This window comes from Hylobates moloch, unplaced genomic scaffold (genome assembly GCF_009828535.3).
Source record: "Hylobates moloch isolate HMO894 unplaced genomic scaffold, HMol_V3 SCAFFOLD_17, whole genome shotgun sequence".
In the NCBI taxonomy this organism is placed as follows: Eukaryota; Metazoa; Chordata; class Mammalia; order Primates; family Hylobatidae; genus Hylobates; species Hylobates moloch.
Window position 1 is genome coordinate 82,836,853 of NW_026652292.1, and position 19,514 is coordinate 82,856,366.

General features: G+C 59.0%; 1 protein-coding gene across 3 annotated transcripts in view; it reads right to left on the bottom strand.

The window, feature by feature from the left end:
• UVSSA (UV stimulated scaffold protein A) overlaps positions 1-19,514 on the bottom strand; it is a 43,282-nt gene that overhangs the window by 9,064 nt on the left and 14,704 nt on the right. For all 3 annotated transcript variants that reach the window (XM_032135651.2, XM_032135653.2, XM_032135652.2), the window contains 3 exons: positions 14,167-14,278; positions 3,664-3,808; positions 3,005-3,139 (listed from right to left, as the gene is read on the bottom strand). In XM_032135651.2, the coding sequence (XP_031991542.1) occupies positions 3,005-3,139; positions 3,664-3,808; positions 14,167-14,278 (392 nt within the window). The remainder of the gene's footprint in view (positions 1-3,004; positions 3,140-3,663; positions 3,809-14,166; positions 14,279-19,514) is intronic.

Here is a 19,514-nt window from a genome sequence, read left to right on the forward strand (position 1 = left end):
CCAGCAGGAACTGGGGAAGACAGATGGGCAGTGCCAAGGGCTCCCAGTGACGAGAGGATGCTCACTGCCTGCTGACTGGGGAATGGTCGGCTCTGCCCGAAGCTCCCGGGCTCCCACACCCTGTGCCCGAGGGTGCTGGAGGAGCGGGGCCCAGCAGCCCTGCCCTCACCCCGGGTCCACAGACAGGAGCACAGCCCCAGGCATGGCCCACGTTAGGGAGAAGGGACCAGCAGGAGGCCCTGCCCTGGGGCCGCCTAGACCTCATTTCTGCATCCACCTTGGTCTGGGGTGAGGCTGGTTTGGGATAAGGCAGTGGGTGGGAACGCAGGCAGAATGTGCTGCCCGGGGCCTTGGCCCCCCTACAGGCAGAGGCGTCTCGGGCAAAGCCCTGGTGGGCTGAAGAGCACCCGGCCATGTGCCCCGCAGTCAAGGAGGGTACATGAGGCTCCCCCAAGGGTGCCTGACCGCCTGGCCAAATGCCTCCTGCCGCACCAGAGGCCCCGTGTGAGAAGCAGCGATGCATTCTGCCATCCGGAACTCGGACCAGAGACGCCTTGTGGATTGCAGTGAGAACACTTAGGAGCTGGCGCACAGCAGCCACACCACAGGCTCCACCGCTTCCTCCCCGTCCAGGTGCAGGGAAACTCCCCTCTGCTCCCCTCGGCTGAGGACCACCAGCTTTTTTTTTTTTTTTTTTTCAGAGTCTTGCTCTGTTGCCCAGGCTGGAGTGTGATGGCGTGATCTCAGCTCACTGCAAACTCCGCCTCCTGGGTTCAAGGGATTCTCCTGCCTCAGCCTCTTGAGTAGCTGGGACTACAGGCACGCGCCACCACGCCCGGTTAATTTTTATATTTTTAGTAGTGATGGGGCTTTGTCATGTTGGCCAGGCTGGTCTCGAACTCCTGGCCTCAAGTGATCCACCTGCCTTGGCCTCCCAAAGTGCTGGGATTACAGGCGTGAGCCACTGTACCCAGTCAGGGCCCGCCAGCCCTCTGTGTACCAGGACGGCTTAGTTCTAGTGGTTGCCTGTGGCCACCACCCCCGTCAGCCCTGTCTCCCACCACGGCCTGGCCAGGCCCTGGCCTCCCGGACCCACGTCGTCTTGACCTCCTGGATGAAAGGGGCGAGCCCAGGCTCTCCGAGATCCCTAAATGTGGTGAGGGAATGTGGGGTGAGCAGCCCCTGCCATCCTGGCTAGGGGTCAGCCAGGAGGAGTGTGGCCCTCAACTGGCTATGGGGCACATGCGGCACCCAGGTGCCATCTCCTGCACCAGCCCATGCACCCCCACCCACGCAGGTGACACGGGGCCCTTCCCCAGCCCGGGCCGTTGCCATGTGTAGGCTGCAACTCCATCAAGCCGGTCCCCACAGCAGCCTGCAGGAAGTTGGGGGAAACATGAAGCCGTGAGCTCGATGCACCAGGTGTGTGGTGCTGACGGGCCAGGCAGGTGGAGCGTGAAGCCAGGCCTGCCAAGCCGGGCGCCGGTGCCATCCAGGACTAACCGGGTCCTCACCAGCAGCTGTTCAGGCCTCTCTCTCGGCCCAACTGCCTGGGGGCTCAGAGCAAAGCCTGTGGTCCTGGGGACAGGCCAGGCAGGCGGGAGGAGGGACAGGCATCCGCTTCTCGGTGGGAGCTTTGCTGGGCATCACCTGCCAGGCTCAGAAAACAAGCACTGGCCTTGGGGCACCCCTGGTGGCAATGTGTGGCAGGGACAGCTGTTTCTTCCCAACCTCTCCAGCTGCTGAGCAGCCTGCCCAGCCCCTCCCTCCTCACTGTCCCTAATCTGGCCCTCACTAGGGACGGTGTCTGTGGAGCCCTGAGGACGGGGCCCTCAAATCTTAGTCCTGCTGTGAGTGAAACCAGGGCCTGCCTCGCTTAACATCCTGCCCTCGTGTGTGAGCCCAGCAGAACCCCGGGAACACAGGCAGCTGTGGACGATGTACCAGGACATCCCGGCACTCGGGGCCCGTTCCTGGGCATCCAGACACAGACGCAGTGGCTGCCCTGGGCACACGGTGCTCCTCAGGCCCTGAGGCTGCCCCAGGACCCTTGCCCGGCTCCCTGCCCCTGCCCCCACCCTCTCTGGAGGTTCTGACATCAGCTCCTCACATGGATGAGGCACTCCCACATCACGGTGGCCTTCCCAGCCCCGCAGACCCCGCAGCATTAGCTTTAGTGGCTACGGTGTTTGCATAGGCACCCCGGCCCTTGTAACAGGTGCTGTAGGGACAGCAATGTTCCCTGTGTCACACCTGGCCCTGAGTCTTGATGGCAAGGACTGGCAAGAGGCCACGGGGACCCACCTCTGCCCTCTAAGGGAGACACCTTAGGGTGACCTTCCATCCCAGGACACAGTCTTGGCACTGTCCTCCCCGCCCTCTCCTGGGTGTAGAGAACCGTCCTGCGGCAGGAGCTGAGGAGGCGGCAGGGGCCCTGCTCCCCCGAGAGGCCATGCCAGTGAGCCGTGGCAGGGGCTGGAGTACCCACGTGGCCTCTTGAGGCCCATCGGTCCGGACTTTCGCACAGATGACTCCCGTGTGCCCCCTTCTGCTGCAGCTTCATGGAGAAGAGGCCAGCGCGGTGAGGGGTGCAGAGGGGGAAGTGGGCAGGGAGGGTGGCTTCCCGAGGTCTGGACACATGGTCACTGCGAGCAGCTGCGACACGGTCGGGAAGCCCCAGGCCTCAGCCAACTGTGCAGTCCTGCTGAACGGGCCCCAGGGCCGCCGTTAGGGGAGTGGTTTCTCGTCCAGCTGTTCCCACAGGATCGATAACACCCAAGCTCCATGGATGGCCCCGACGCAGCAGCAGAAAAGGCTCAACAAAGCCCTGCTGGGCTCCACGAGCCGGATCAGCAGGGGAGGCCCACCCTTGTGCCCCTCCAGGTGCCCAGAAGGTGGGCAGAGCTGGGAGGCAGGGCCAGGGAGGCCTGGCGAGCCGGCCGCCCCTCCTCAGGCTGGGACCCTGGTGTATGCCCTGGCCGACTTCAGACACACGGGGACTCACTTGAGAATCTTCCCGGCTGTGGGGAGCTCCTGGCCCCAGTAGTGCAGGTCCACGCCGTAGGGCACCACAGGCGCCCGGGCCCGCTCTGCTGCCAGCTTCTGGGCCTCCTGTGGCTCTGGCAATGCTCTGGAGGGGCTACAGGAGCAGAAGGGGACGTCCTGACTGTGCTGCTGGTGCCAGCCACAGCCACCCTCCTCTCCCTCCCCACCCCCACAGCAAGGCTGGGGTCTTGGGTCGGATCAGGTGAGCAATGGCTTCCGCCACATGACGCCTGGGCCTCAGAGCCACCGCTGAGGTCCTGTGAGAAGCTCTGGGCCCTGGCCAACGGCTGGCCTCTTGTCTGCAGTCCTTCACCCTGGCCCAGAGGTGACCTGACATCTGCCTCTCAAACCCCAGCCCTAGGGGCTCCTCTCAGAGGCACAGGCAGTGTCTGGAAGGGTGTTTGTTGGCCCAGTCCCACCCGGGCTGCAGCTGATGCTGGCACTGACAAGCCCAAACATGGCACCAACACTGCTCAGAAGCTGGGGATGCAGACCCCAGGCTTCCACCAAGATATCCAGAAAAGGCACTGAGCAGCCTCTCGAGACCGGCCAGCACTCTGGGCAGAGGCTGTGGCAGCGCCGGGCAGGGGGCTCAGCACACAGGACACTGGGAGTCACCTGGCTGATGAGGGTGGGGGCAAGGGGTCCCGGAGCTGCCGCAGCTGAGCAGCCGCAGAGGTGGGGTCCGACGCCTCCTCGTCCTTCCTCGTCCTCGTCCGCAAGCCCCGCACAACTGTGTCTTTCTCTGGTGCTGCCTCCAGCCCTGAAACAGACACGTGTCCACTCCTGCCACCACTCCCACAACCCACCAGGCACATCCCGCGAGACTGGGCAGTTAGGATGCGCCTACGCGTTAGCGTGTTCCGTCTTCCGACAGTCCCGAGGTGGGTGCCTGCTGTCTGCTCCTCACGGGCGAGGGTGAGGCCCGGAGCAGCAGCTCAGGCCACGCTCTGCCAGAACATGGCGTGCGTCGGGGGCCCCAGCAGTCCTGCCTTGTGGCCACGCTGTTCACACACTGTGCTGCCTGGCTTTGCAGAAGTGCCAGCCTGAGCAGACAGATTCGCCAGGCTGTAAAGAAGCTGGGCAGCAACGAGAGCCCAGACTGCCCGGCACCCTGTGCCCACAGCCCCGGGAGCTCAGGCTCCGGTGGTGAGATGTAGGCAGCCTGGAGCCCTCCCCAGCACCCAGGCCTGAGGTGGCAGCCGCTTGGAAAGGCCACCCACAGGGTACTCACATGGTCCTCAAGGAGAAGAGACGCACAGCTCCACACAGGGTTTCAACCCACATCTTGCGCCAAGGTAAAACTGCGATGTTAACGGGGATTCCAGCCCCTGCGTCTCCACAGAAACGCCCGGGGCTGCACCACAGCTTCAGCAGGTGCCTCTGAGAGCCACAGGGGCCGCTGGACCAAGGCCTTGGCCCTGGCAACTCCCTCCCTCTGTCTGCCAGGCAGAGGCTGAGTTCCAACGACCAAGATGCCGTCCCGGAGTGCCCATCGCAGAGGGTCTGCCCCGCCGACAGCAAGACAAGGCCATGGCGCTGCGTCTCACCAACGTCCCACAGAGATGACAGGGACGAGGCCACCAGCCCCTGGCCTCCGCAGCCCAGCGTGCACCCAGGATCCCCGGAGCAGGACAAGGAGATTCCCCAACACTGCTGGGCCCTGACCTGCCTCTCCCCTCCTCCTGCACCACGGCCTGCGCTTGGCTCTCAGGCTGCCCTGTGGGGCTCACCCCTGACCCTGACGGCGCCTCGCGGTCAGGTCAGGGGCCTATACTCCCTAGCGGCTAAGCTGGTGTCCTGAGGCATCGGGATGGCAGAGGGCACAGGAGGTGCCAGGTAGGCTATGGGTTAGGACAAAGGGCACCACCCACCTCCCCAAACCTGCTGCAGGAGCAACTAAGGCCTGCACTTGAGCCTGTCCTCCCCTGTGGGCTGCCGGCCAGGGGGGCTCAGGACCCCAGAGGAACCTGGACCGCAGGGAAGCCAGACTTCGGAGGGCTGCCATGGAAGAAAACAGACCGAGCAAGGCATCCTGGCCGCGGCGGAATCCACACAAAGAAAACGGACCGAGCAAGGCGTCCCGGCCGCGGCGGAATCCACAGAAAGAAAACGGACCGGCAGCCCGGGCAAAGAGGCGCACAGCCCATGCCACGCTCCCCAGGAGCCACGGGCACCGTGGAGACAGAGCGAGAGGCCAGGAAGTGAGAGGGGATCCTGAAGACGCCTCCACCAAAGACAAAGGGCAAGGAAAATTGTCAGGTGCAGAGGACTTGCTGGATGGCTGAGGGGACCGGCCACAGCACGAGTGAGACACAGGTGACCGCAGACAGCGAGGGAGGAAGCACGGAAGACCCTCTTAAGAGCTCCCAGGGGTGTGGGGGATGCGCAGGTGTCAACATCCTCGTCTCTCCTAAAATCCCAGGAGGAGAGAGAAATAATTGGAGCGCAGAAAACAGTTGAAGAAACAACGAGCCACATTTTCCTGGCACTGGAAGGCTCACTGAGAGTCAAAGGAGACGGAGGAGAAACCACGGCCAGAGGCACTGCAGGAAAACCTAAGAACACCAAGGCCCCAGATGGTTACCACCGAGCACCGAGCGCCAACTTGACTGGATTGAAGGACACCAAGTATTGATCCTGGGTGTGTCTGTGAGGGTGTTGCCAAAGGAGATGAGCGTTTGAGTCAGTGGCTGGGGAAGGCAGACCCACCCTTCATCTGGTGGGCACCATCTAGTCAGCTGCCAGCGAATGTAATGCAAATGTGAAAAGGAGAGACGGCCTCGCCTCCCAGCCTACATCTTTCTCCCGTGCTGGATGCGTCCTGCCCTCGAATATCAGACTCCAAGTTCTTCAGTTTTGAGACTTGGACTGGCTCTCCTTGATCCTCAGCCTGCAGATGGCCTCTTGTGGGACCTTGTGGTCATATAAGCTGATACTTTCAAAAAATAACAATTCTATTGACACAAGATTTTCAACAGCAACCGTGAATGCAAGATCTTAGAAGGTCACTTTGAAAGTGCCGAAGGAGACGTTCAAGCTCAGGGTTTTACAGCCAGCTAAACGGTCATTTCTTGTGCAGGCACAGGACGACGACCTCATGGAGACAAGGCCTTGTGAGGTCTGCCATGGTGAGGTCCACTTTGAAAACACCTTCAGAGCCAGTAAGCCGGGGGTGGAGCAACACGGGCAGTGCCCTGAGACACGGGCAGTGAGTGCAGGGATGTGGGAGGTGAGTGCAGGGATGTGGGAGGTGAGCGCAGGGACGCGGGAGGTGAGTGCCCTGAGACGTGGGAGGTGAGTGCCCTGAGACACGGGAGGTGAGTGCAGGGACGCGGGAGGTGAGTGCCCTGAGACACGGGAGGTGAGTGCAGGGACGCGGGAGGTGAGTGCCCTGAGACACGGGAGGTGAGTGCAGAGACGCGGGAGGTGAGTGCCCTGAGACACGGGAGGTGAGTGCAGAGACGCGGGGGGTGAGTGCCCTGAGACACGGGAGGTGAGTGCAGGGACGCGGGAGGTGAGTGCCCTGAGACACGGGAGGTGAGTGCAGAGACGCGGGAGGTGAGTGCCCTGAGACACGGGAGGTGAGTGCCCTGAGACACGGGAGGTGAGTGCCCTGAGACATGGGAGGTGAGTGCAGAGACGCGGGAGGTGAGTGCGGAGTAGCGGGAGGTGAGTGCAGAGACGCGGGAGGTGAGTGCCCTGAGATGCGGGAGGTGAGTGCAGGGACGCGGGAGGTGAGTGCAGAGTAGCGGGAGGTGAGTGCCCTGAGACACGGGAGGTGAGTGCAGGGACGCGGGAGGTGAGTGCCCTGAGACACGGGAGGTGAGTGCAGGGACGCGGGAGGTGAGTGCCCTGAGACGCGGGAGGTGAGTGCCCTGAGACGCGGGAGGTGAGTGCCCTGAGACGTGGGAGGTGAGTGCCCTGAGACGCGAGAGGTGAGTGCCCTGAGACACGGGAGGTGAGCGCAGGGACGCGGGAGGTGAGTGCCCTGAGACGCGGGAGGTGAGTGCAGGGATGTGGGAGGTGAGTGCAGGGATGTGGGAGGTGAGCGCAGGGACGCGGGAGGTGAGTGCCCTGAGACACGGGAGGTGAGTGCAGAGACGCGGGAGGTGAGTGCCCTGAGACACGGGGAGGTGAGTGCAGGGACGCGGGAGGTGAGTGCCCTGAGACACGGGAGGTGAGTGCAGAGACGCGGGAGGTGAGTGCCCTGAGACACGGGAGGTGAGTGCAGGGACGCGGGAGGTGAGTGCCCACCTGAGACACGGGAGGTGAGTGCAGAGACGCGGGAGGTGAGTGCCCTGAGACGTGGGAGGTGAGCGCAGAGACGCGGGAGGTGAGTGCGGAGTAGCGGGAGGTGAGTGCAGAGACGCGGGAGGTGAGTGCGGAGTAGCGGGAGGTGAGCGCAGGGACGCGGGAGGTGAGTGCCCTGAGACACGGGAGGTGAGTGCAGAGACGCGGGAGGTGAGTGCCCTCTGAGACACGGGAGGTGAGAGTGCAGAGACGCGGGAGGTGAGTGCGGAGTAGCGGGAGGTGAGTGCAGAGACGCGGGAGGTGAGCGCAGAGACGCGGGAGGTGAGTGCAGGGACGCGGGAGGTGAGTGCAGAGTAGCGGGAGGTGAGTGCCCTGAGACACGGGAGGTGAGTGCAGAGACGCGGGAGGTGAGTGCCCTGAGATGCGGGAGGTGAGTGCAGAGACGCAGGAGGTGAGTGCGGAGTAGCGGGAGGTGAGTGCAGAGACGTGGGAGGTGAGTGCCCTGAGATGCGGGAGGTGAGTGCCCTGAGATGCGGGAGGTGAGTGCAGAGACGCGGGAGGTGAGTGTAGAGACGCGGGAGGTGAGTGCCCTGAGACGCGGGAGGTGAGTGCCCTGAGACGCGGGAGGTGAGTGCAGAGACGCGGGAGGTGAGTGCAGAGTAGCGGGAGGTGACTGCCCTGAGATGCGGGAGGTACACTGAGCACATGACTTTGTAACGCTGACTCTCGCCTGTCCCTACCCCAAACCCACGTGTTCATATCAACCCGAATTAAGTTGGTTCTGGATGATCCAGTGTGATGGGGTGGAAGGAGTCCGCACGTGGGGAGACGGTGCTAGGTTATTTGTCTTAAGCAGGAAATAGTATAGAAATTGAGAAATCTAGCAACAAACAGTGAATGGTACACATGTGTGTAAATCCTTTCCACAACGAGGAGTGACCATCCAAAGAATAAAAACCAGCAGAACAACGGGGCACATAAATGGCGGGAGAAAGAAGGAAACCAGACAAGCACGGCAGCAGAAGTCGGAGAGAAAGTGCCACGGACGGACGCGTGATGGGCCGCCAGATGTGTCTTTTGAAGACTTCGTAACAACTGTTAACTAAACAGATTCAGATTAATGAAAGGACAGACTCTGGATGGATGTCTTTAGCAATATGCTGTCTAAAGAAGACCCACTTAATACAATGGTTAGTGAAAAGTTGAAAATAAAGGGATGAAAAAAGATTTACTATGAAAACAGTGACCAAAAGACAGAGGAGGTCCTATGTGGGTACTAGAAAAGCTGGATTTTAAGTAAAAAATAGGAGGGTAAAAGAAGGATGCTTGAAAGTGTAATAAACAAGAACAGATATGTAACTTACAAATGCAGACTCAAAACATAAGAAGCCATGTTGAGGGCTACGGGTGCACAGGTACCCCTGACGGTGAGGACTTCAGTGAACCCTCTTGGGAAGTGGCTGTTAGGGAAAGAATGAGCTGTATCATGGGTGGTTTGTACAGCACAGTCAAAACCACCAAACTAAGAGATGCCGTGAGATTTCCTATCTGATATGGTCTGGCTCTGTGTCCCCACCCAAATCTCATGTTGTAGTTCCCATAATTCCCACACGTGGTGGGAGGGAGCTGGTGGGTCTTCCCCGTGCTGTCCCCGTGAGAGTGAATGTGTCTCATGAGATCCGATGGCTTTAAAAGCAGGAGTTTCTCTGCACAAGCCCTCTCCCTGCCTGCTGCCATCCACGTAAGATGTGACTTGCTCCTTCTTGCCTTCCACCATGATTGTGAGGCCTCCCCAGCCATGTGGAACACTAAGTCCAATCAACCTCTTTATTTTGTAAATTGCCCAGTCTCAGGTATGTCCTTACCAGCAGCGTGAAAATGGAGTAATACAATATCCAACAAGTCCTTCTCCAACACACACACAGAACTGACGAAAGAAAACCAAGTACTAAGTCAACAGGGGCCTCAGTCACCTCCCAAGAATCAGCACCGCCCAGACTGCGTCCTGAGACCACAGAACAGAGCGTCAAAAACAGAGGCCACCAGAGAGCTCAGACGCCCGGAAACTCATGTCCACCATCGATTACACACACACACACACACACACACACACACACACACACACACACGTCCACGTACAGACGCACTCTCACTGAACATGGGTGAGCTGCAGAGCCTGCAGGCCTTCTGTTTGTGCAGGCCACACATACATGTCCACACACACATGTACTTACAGGCATGCTGTCACTGAACACACGTGCTCACCGCAGGCTTTCTGAGGACACCCACAGTGCCTCCACTTACCGATCTGCACAGCTGGGAATGCTCTGTTTGGAGAGAAGAGCTGGGAGGAGAACGAGGCTGCGTGAGAACTGGGGGTACTGCAAGGCTGCCTGACGCGGGGGCTTCCGGGGAGGGAAGTGGGTAAGCACAAAGGGCCTTGCTCAGGCCCATGACAAGCATCCCGTAAACCAAGGAGGTGACCCACCGACCCCGGCCCTGAGTGGCAGAGGAGGGAAAAAGCTGCCTCTCTGAAAGGGCTTACAGAACTCGGGCTGTCTGGAACCACCTCTCACTTGGGCCACCGGCTCTCTGGGCAGAGGTCAGCCTGGCACACGCACCCTGCGCTCAGGATCTGCAGGGCTTGCCAGCCTGTGGCTGTGGGCCAAGTCCAGCCCACCGCCTGTTTTCGTGAATAGGGTGTTACTGGCACACAGTCACACCCGTCATCTACATGTGGAGACAAGGCCTCATGTGGCCCCCGAAGCTGAAGAGACTGCGCTCTGGCCCTTCACAGAAGGTGCCTGTCCCGCTCGGGAGCTCCTCTAAGCCATGCACGGCTGCACGCCTGCCAGGCTGCTCCCGTTTCCTGGGTTCCCAGGGGCTGAGAGCAGAGGGTGTGAGACAGAGCCACACAGAGCAGGTGATAGGGACGGACCTCCAGCCCCGAGGGGCGCACCTGGGAGACACTGAGCAGCCCCTGCTCAGCCCTGGCACTCAATGCCGTGTCCTGGGTTTTGCTCACAAACCTGCCAAGTGCCCCTCAGTATTCCGGCAACGCACATGACACAGATACGGGCTGTCAGCACACGCATGCACATGCACGCACGCACACACGCACACACGTGCATGCTCACAGTGAGGGAAGCAAGACTGGTAAGTGAACAATGTGACATCTGGATACAATCACAGCCAAAAGATCAATATGAGAACTCCTAAGAGTTACAAGAATGAAATATATTTTTCATCGATTTGTTGTTTTAAACCATTAAAAAGATGGGTAAGCGTGTTAAAGCAGGGTAAATACTTAGGGCACTAAACACACTCCCACTTGCGCATCGTGTGGAAAATCAATCTCACTGACATACTTTCAAAGCAAAACCCCAAAAATCAGACAGCGTTCCTCAGGCACCGAGGGCATTTTCAGGAAGAATAACGACTCCTGGAAAACAAGAGGCCACACGTCACAGCTGAACCTGGCGTGTGACTCGCCCACACAGCACCTCACTTGAGTCCAGTATCTTGGCTCAAATTCACTCCCACGGTTGTTTTGAGAAAGAATCACAAAAATGTCCAAATTCCCTTTTTTGTTAAAATTGGCCAACTGGCACCTATTTGCCTGAAGCACCAAAGCAGACAGTGAGGGAGGGAATCGATGGTAGGAAATGGAGAGGGGGGGCCTCTGCGCCCAGGCGGGCTGCCCAGCACTGACATTATTGATTTTACCTAGTTCAGCTGGCCTTGTAATTAAAATGTAAATTTGAGAAAGAGATTATGTCCTGACAGAAACGGTAGGATTAAGGGGAAGATAAAGGCCCCTCAGTGAAAATTCAGAGAAAGAAATGAGAAAGAAAAAGAGCACGGGTTTCCTCCGTGGTGTGGATTGAGACTAAATCTAACTACTTCAGATTCACCCATGTTTAATTGCAAAAACAGCGATAGAATATAAATTAGTGTTATGAACTGAGCTGGCCCCTCCGCCTGCCCCCACGGTTCCCGCCTGGTCCCCGCCTCTGGCACTCCTGGGGCCCCCAGGGTGTGAAGCTAAGTGAGGCCGGGGGTCCTCCCTGCGCACCCCAGAGGGCAGCTCTGTCGCCAGGGCCTGCCCCTCCTTTGGGCCCTCCAGCCCTTGCCTGGGGCTGGTACAGCTGGTGCCGCATGCTTGCACCGGGACGACTCCCAGCAAGGCCGCCAAGGGTACCCAGGCCAGGCTCACAGGGGACATCGGCACCTTCAAGGCTGAAGGCAGAACGTGGTTAGCCTTCTCACTTCGAGAAGTCAATCAGTGGCAATAAAACCACCAGGGCCTCTGCCTGCCCCAGGCAAGGCTGTGATGGAGCTCTCAGCTTCTAAGGCACCCTCCCCTCCACTGGGGCAGGCGTGGGCCCTGAGAGGAAAGGGGCAGGTGCCATGCAGTGGAGGAGGCTTGGAGCCAGCAGAGGAAGGCGCTGTGGGGACCTGCGGCTGCAGTGAAAGAACCAGCGGCCAGTGCACCAGCTGTGCACACTTCCCTGGACCAGGACAGACCCAGCAGGGACGGCTCATCATCTGCTGAGCCTGGGGCCTGAGCTGGAGACACACATCTAGAGGTACCTTCACAACCAGGGTCAGGCTGGGACAGCCTACAGGTGAGGCTTAGCGGGGACTGCCACGCCCAGTGCCTACCTGTGACCCCGTGAGGCTCGGTGTACCTGCAGCAGGGCTGTGTCAGAGCAGGCGTCCCAGCACACCTGGCAGGGGCTGCAAGGCCTGTGCAGCTCGGCCCCCTTGGCTGGACGCTATTGTCGATGGACTCAGGACCCCTGGGCTCCAGTGTGGAGGGGATGGCCAGGCCTGGTGATGAGTGAGCACTGTCACCGTTGTGTTTGGCCACAGGCCGGGGGAGCCTCTCCTCTTCTGATGAAAGGAGACCGCTCTGTTCTTTGGGGAGAGTCACCTCGTTTGAGTTTCGCTTCTGGCCTTGCTTCAGATAATTTAGAGCCACGAGTCAGGTTTTAGGGAAAGTGTGGATTTCTGCCTTTGAGACGCCACACATCGCCCCGTCTAAGATGTATAACTTCTGCTGAAAAGGCTCAGAAGCCAACATAACAGGCCCATGCAGAGGCCCAAGGCCAGGAAATGTCAGTGACACTACAGGCCAAGGGTCAGTGCCAGCTCCCAGACTCCGAAGATGCCCAGGAGGGGCCCGGGAGATGAGGCAGCCCAGCAGGCCAGGTCAGGGCAGGCCTGCGCAGACAAGACGGCTGCCTAGGCCCCGGCTGCAGCACCTCCAGGAGACACCTCTGTGCTTCGACCGCGCTCCGGGGGCTGGACCCACGGCCTGGTCCACCTGAGGGTGGCCAAGAGCCACGAAGGAGATTGCAGTGGCCAACAGCGTGCTCAGGCACCCCCAGGGCCCTCATGTCAGGCGTGGGGACTCCTGCCCGAGGTGGGGAATCAGCAGAAACACCATTTCAAGTGGACGCTGGTGTTGGAAGAACAGTGTGTGGGGGTTGGGGGTGGGGGAAGCCCGATGAAGGCACAGCTGGGGCTGCATCTCGGTGGGGGAAGTGAGGTCGGTGGCGGGGAGAGGCGTGCAGGTCCCTCGGCTTCTGCCTGCCTGGCCAGAACCCCTGCAGAAGCAGCACAGGACCCTGGTCCAGAATGCGCCAGGCCCCAATGGTTCCCAGAGAGAGGTCCCGGCTGGCCCCAGGTGTCTGAGGCTTTCTTCCAGACCCTCAAGCTCACACTGACCCTAGGAGCTCAGCCTTCCCAGCCTGGGCCCTCCCTGGGCAGCCCTAGGGCAGAAGACAGCAGGCCCCAGTAAACAGGACCATACAAATGGAAGGTCGTTAGAAGCCTGGTTGTGCTAATTCGGCGTGACACCCTTAATGGGTCATATCTTCACACATGAGTTGTCTAATCATCTAAATTCTCTTAACAAATTTACACCTCTTCTTATAGACTCTGATTGAAACCAACTTGTCCATTTCACACAAAAGCTGAGGGTCTTATTTTCATTTGCTTCCCCTCCATGCAAACACCACTGTGGGTACTCTGGGGAACTTAAAGAGTAGACCCACCTGGGTCCACGCCCATCCCCAAGGGCCACAATCCTGGGTGTGGCACGGGAACACGGCTTTGAGCCCTCGACGGCACAGGCTGTGGCAGCGTTCGGCACCTCCCAAGTGCTCCCTGACAGTGAGAAGAGCCCCTTGCCGTGGAGCGCACAGCAGCCCTGGGCCCAGACCTGAGGCTGTGGCATCACCAGTGGTGAGGAGGGATGCCTGCGCTTGTGACCCCCCTAAGCGGGGTGGGGAGCCTGGAGGGCGTGGGGTGGCGGCCCCTCCCACCTGCCAGCAACAGCTCCTGTAGCTGCGGTAATCACACCCACAACCCTCAAGTTCAAGGAGCCCACCAGAGCCCACACTCGTGAGACCTTTCTGTCCCTGAGCAGGGATGCTGACGGCACAGAGGGAGAGGTCAGGACCTGCCCCGCCGCGTCATTAGAGCAGGCCGGTGTGCTCCACACACAAGAACCAAGGATAGGATGGTGGCCCCTGCCCCAGACCTGGGCACCTGAGGGCCTGCCTGGCAGAGGAGGACCAGCAGGACCACCAGAGAAGGAGCCCAACTCGGGGCCGGCTGCAGGGAGGGCCCCAGGCCCGAGAGCCCGAGATGGAGCCAGAGCGCAGAGGAAAAGCACACACACGACTTCTCGGCCTTGTGGCTACGACCACGAGCAGGAACAGCAGCATTTTAAACCAAAGCAGCAGTTACCACAGGACGGGCTCCAGGCCCTGCCCCCGAGGTCATGACTCCAAGGAGCCACATCCTGAGTGGGGGACCCTCCACCCAGGTGCCCCCCCAACGGGCCCGGCTGCTTACCATACTCAGGCCGCAGGTGGTCGGGGATGTGGGGCTCATACCCCTCCTTCTCAGGGACCTCCACAAAGTCCTCATCATCCTCATCTTCCTCCGCATCCCCCAGGGCTTCTGTCTGTGGAAAAACACCCCAGTACAAATCAACCCCCAGACCCTGTGTGTGAACACAGCTTGCGGTGGGCAGAGTCCTGGAAATTCCTGTTTCCTGTGGAGCTTTCTTTCCTGCTTAGGGCTCCGACGTCAGCCACGGCTGGACTGCACTTAAGGTCGTCTCCAAGGCTGTTCTTCTTCCCCCAAATCACACCACCTCTGCACTGCCCCTGTGCTGGGGGCTGTTTAGAGTCTATGTTAAAACCACCAACTGCAACCCTGGCTGACTCTCCAGGTCCCTGTGGGCGGTGCTGTCCTCCTGTGAAATGGCATCACACCGGTGCGAGGGCGGTGGTGCCGCCGGGGCTTAGGGGAGTTATCGTCCCACCAGGTGGAGCAGGTGTGTCTGCTCTTAGGCAACAGGCCAGGGCTAGCTCCCCACACAGGGTTCTCCAGTGGTGCTGGAGCATGTCAGATGACAAAAAGGGACAAGTGCTTCTGGAACATTCTGTCCTTGAGGTCTTGTATGAAAACCACCTCCATTTCCTTTTGACAAGGTCACTTCTCTGCCAGGGTAGGTGTGGGGGGATCCCTCACTGAGTCTGGAGAGCCCTCGTGCCACCCCCGCCTCCCTCTTCCCATTGAGGAGCTGGAGAATGGCAGGAAGGCTTGCTTTCTTTTTCCCCTGAGAAAAGCCAGTTCCTTGAGCCCACTCTGCCCCTTCCTGCACCCGACTCGGTGGGCAGAGGCAGGGACCTGCGTGGTGACTCATCTCATCAGGCCAGAGAAAGACGGTTGCTCCTCCACATAGCACGGCTGTGGCACAAGACACCATGGCCGCAGCTATAACCACAGGACCAGCCCAGGCAGGCCTCCTCTGTTGGTAACAGAACGACAAGCTGTCTTGTGGGCATAACAGGGCCAAGAAGAATCGAGGAGGCGCCTGCCTCCCTGCTGCCTGCCCTGGTAAAGCTGTTCTCTTCCCAGAAGCTGCTGCTGCAGTCCTGGCTTCTGTGTGCACTGGATAGTGAGCCCACTGCTCAATAACATGGCCACACGGTGGGCACCACCTGCTCCCTCCACGTGCTCAGAAGTGGCCGTGGACAAGCTCTTCTCCGCCTTACCTTCCCTCCGGCCTGCATCCTTCCAACAGCCCCACCACAGCCCAGGACAGGGTGTGGGAGCTCGCACGCAGGCCCCAGGGCACACCATCCTTCCCTGAGAGCCCCGCCTCTACAGCTCACCCACCACAAATCTGGTGTGGGCTCAGCACAGCAGGGCGGTCATTCCTCACCTTCAGCTCCCTCAGGCCAGGAGAGGGGCTGGCAGGGCTGCCAGGGCAGCTGAAGGTCATGCCCCCAGGGTGGCCAGGGTGAAGCTGCCTGGGGTGGTCGGGGTGGAGGTGCCCCAGGGTGGAGGTACCCCAGGGGTGGAGGTGCCTGCATTCCTGTTCCCACAGCACAGCTGAGGGAAACTTCCCAGAAGGGAGATCCCTGTTGGAGGAATACCAAGCAAGGGGACCCTTAATGGGTTTATAAGAGAAAAACCAAAAAACAAAATCACTCTGACAACACCTTCATTTCTAAAAAGCATTCCCAGCAGCAACACCTCAAAGGCGCCTGCGATCGCAGCTATTTCCTATAGGGAGGAAGGACAACCGAAGAGGGGCCTGACCCCTGACCCCCAGGGCGGGAGCCCACGTGTTCACCAGAGACAAAGCCCGGGTGTGCAGGGGACCATGATTCCACGCCCAGCCCCCACGGAGCCAGGCCACACAAGGCCACGGGCCCAGGCACCAGCACCCTGCTGGGAGGTGGCCCCCCAGGAGCCAGGCCACGGGGCCCAGGCACCAGCACCCTGCCGGGAGGTGGCCCCCACAGAGCCAGGCCACACAAGGCCACGGGGCCCAGGCACCAGCACCCTGCCGGGAGGTGGCCCCCACAGAGCCAGGCCACACGAGGCCACGGGGCCCAGGCACCAGCACCCTGCCGGGAGGTGGCCCCGGCACCAATCGTCAGACCAAGTGCACTTGTTTAGGAGCAGCCCACTGCTGAGCATCTGGGAAGCACAGGAGACATTAATCACTGGAAACTGTAATTTTTGTTATCAGTCTAACACTGATCAAAAGGGAAGCCTGTCTCCACCGCTGACCTGTGAAACGTCCCAATTATACTCTTTGGAAATGACGGGGGCACTTAACTCCCGCGCTGAGCAAATGATGGCGACCCATCACGTCTGAATAACAACAAGCCACGGACCTGAAAATTATTTCTGTACAGAATCTGCCAGGAATTTATGAAAGGTGGAGAGCAGCCCAAGGTTTCAGGGCATTACGGTTCTCAGCCAGTGCAGCGCGTATCACACACTAAACAGAATTTATGTGTTTTAATTTTCTAAAAGGTAGATGTGGACCGGGTGCTACAATGCATAACATATACTGCCAGATTTTAAATATGGGGGTCATTTTCAAAAAATATTATGCTTATTGTTCACACCCTTGAATTTCATAGGGGACTTTTATCAAATTTTCATTTCCTAAAAACTATTCAACTGCTCAGCTAACTATTAGGAATTATACCTTCTTTCTCCCCAAATAATGGTTCATTTCTGTGATTAAATTTGGAGCCTTGGGTTCCCTTTTGTTCTTAAATTAGCGCTGATGAGGCCACCCTGGTCCTGGTGAGCATCTCCCTCTGTAAAACCGGCCAGGTCCGTGGGTGGATCTTCCTTCACCTCTAAGGAAGCCCCAGGGCTTTCTCCTGGGCAAGAGCCCACCACAGCCACCATTTCCATACTTCAGCTTGAAACTACTTAGAGGCCGTGGTAGGCCCTCAAACCACAGCAACTCAGCATTGAGGGACTTCACTGCTGATACTAAATGGAAGGCTGAAAGCTGCTGTTTTCAGGGTTCAATTCACACGGGATAAACTCTCATGTCTGAAACCCACAGATGCACAGTGCGGTCACCTCCGACATCTGCTGCTGGGCACACTGAACACCAAGGACAGGCAGGGATGCTGAAGATGGGGAAGCTGTGAGCCCAGGACGCTGTGTGGCTGCTCACGGGCCTGTTCGGAGGACAGGAACAGCGTGCTCACCAGGGACAGAGCTCCCCGAGGCCTCGAAGCGCATGGAGCCCAAAGGGAGGGTGAGGCCCCGCATGAAGCACCCCTTCCACGTGGTCCCACACGCCTCCAGTTCACCTCTAAGAAGTCAAATCATCAAGTGGCGACCGGCAAGAGCCACCTGCCTTCAAGGTGAGGGACAGATGAGCCGGGGGCCAGCACCACGGGTCTGCAGGCCCTGCTGAGGGGCTGGGCACCAGCACTGGGGGGCTCTGGATGAGCAAGAATCCTGGAAAGGAGATCACACACTCTATGTGGCACTGGGGCTGGAGATGTCCACAAAATGAGGTTAGGTTTGGAAAAGGTTCTCAAGAGCAGTCTGCTTTTACCCTGACCTGGAAGCCGAGTTTCCTGTGATAAAGCAGGGGCATGGCAGGCACAGGTCACCCACAGGCCGTCCCTCCCAAGGGGGCTGTGACCTGTGCCCACACCTTCCCTAATGGGCCAAGTCCCCTGCGGGGCATTGGAAGTCTCCCGAGGCTGGTCTGCAGTGCAGGAGCTACAGGAGCTATAGACCCCTGGACATGGAGAGCCAAGACCACCCGTGCGTGCACAGGGCGCCTCCAAAGGAACCCCAGCTGCCGCGGGGAGGCAGGCAGGAGCACTCCGGCCTCTGCTGGCTTCATACAAATGGATTCTTACCCACACTTAAAAGGATTTAGAAAAATGAGCCTCCACGATCATAATTAAACAAGCAACAAAATGGCTAAAATATACAATGCAATCAGTTCACAGAAGTAGGGTGGCGACGTTACTAATTATGTGAGAAGGAAAGGGAGAGGAGAGGCCCGTGTGAAAGGGCAGGTCCGTCCGCCACACGCAGGCTGGGAGATACAGCTGGGGCCATTAAATAAATTTTGTACCATCTAATTAACTTGGTGCGCAGTCTCAATTACTTTTCACCCAAGAAATCACTTTTGTTCAGTTTTATGTGTGTCTGTTTCCCTTTTCATAAAAAAAAAAAAAAAAAAAATGATGTAAGGCCTCGTCAGACAAGTGAGTTCCAAACTGCATTTGTCTTTCAGGGCCTTGATGGCTATGCGTTTAAAAACCCATTCTATCTTATAAACTAAAAATTAAACGTGCTCAGCTGTGATGGTCGTCATTGCATCTGCTATTTATATGCTAATGCCCTCCCTGGAAGGCCGTGCAAATTGCCCGGCCAGGCCAATATCTCATGTGCATCTCTGGCTGCCAGGGACGCACCTTGAGAGGACGGAGGGCGGCGCGGTGCAGGGCTGACCACAGTGAGCGTGCGGGAAGGGCACCTGGCGGGCAGCACTGTCGGGGCCGAGCGGAACCTGCTGGACACAGACACAGCACCACGGGCGCGTCCTCACCTCCGAAACGAGAGCCTGGAGGTTCTGCTGAAGCAAATCGTTGCTTTCTACGATGACTGGTTCTTTACTATAAAATCTACACTCATCAATACACTCTTACAAGAATATCACAGAACACAGTGCTGTGGGCCTCTTCCCATTCTCGTCTAGCCCAGATCACTCCCAGGAATGAGGCTCAGACAGACCTGCCCTTGGGAGCTGCCAGCCAGCACGGTGGGCCTCAGGCCACTTCCTGGACTCCCAGCTGCAGGGGCCAGGGCCACAGCACCACAGGCCTGGGGGCCTTCTTGGGCGTAAGAGGAGGAGGCCTCAGGTTCACAGGATGCCTGGAGGTCGATTCCAGAGCCAGGCTAGGGGCAAAATTTCTGCTGGGTCCCCAGGGCCGCCTGCCAGATGGAGACATATATCTGTCGACCAGATGCGGGCCGGGGGGTCCTGGGTCTGTGTTGCCCTCCAGATGGATGGAGCTGGGCCAGGGCGGCCTCTTCTCCTGGGGCAGCCAAACTGGTATTTGTCCCTGGGTCCCACATAGGACGTTCTGAGCAGAGGCTGTGGGCCTGGTTCTTACCGGGTAGGAGCTGTGTGCGGTGCTCAGGAAGCTGGTTGAGGCACCAGGGGTCATGCGGACTTTATGTAAATGCCCCCTTCAGTGGAGAGCAGGAACAACTTCTTAGGAAGTCTGGCACCTCCAAATCTAGTAGCTCCTGCCCCCGAGCTCTGCAGAGAAAGCTAACTCTGGGCTCCGGAAAATGAAGGCTGCCTGTGTCCTTGCTCCCGGGCTCCGGTGAGTCACACA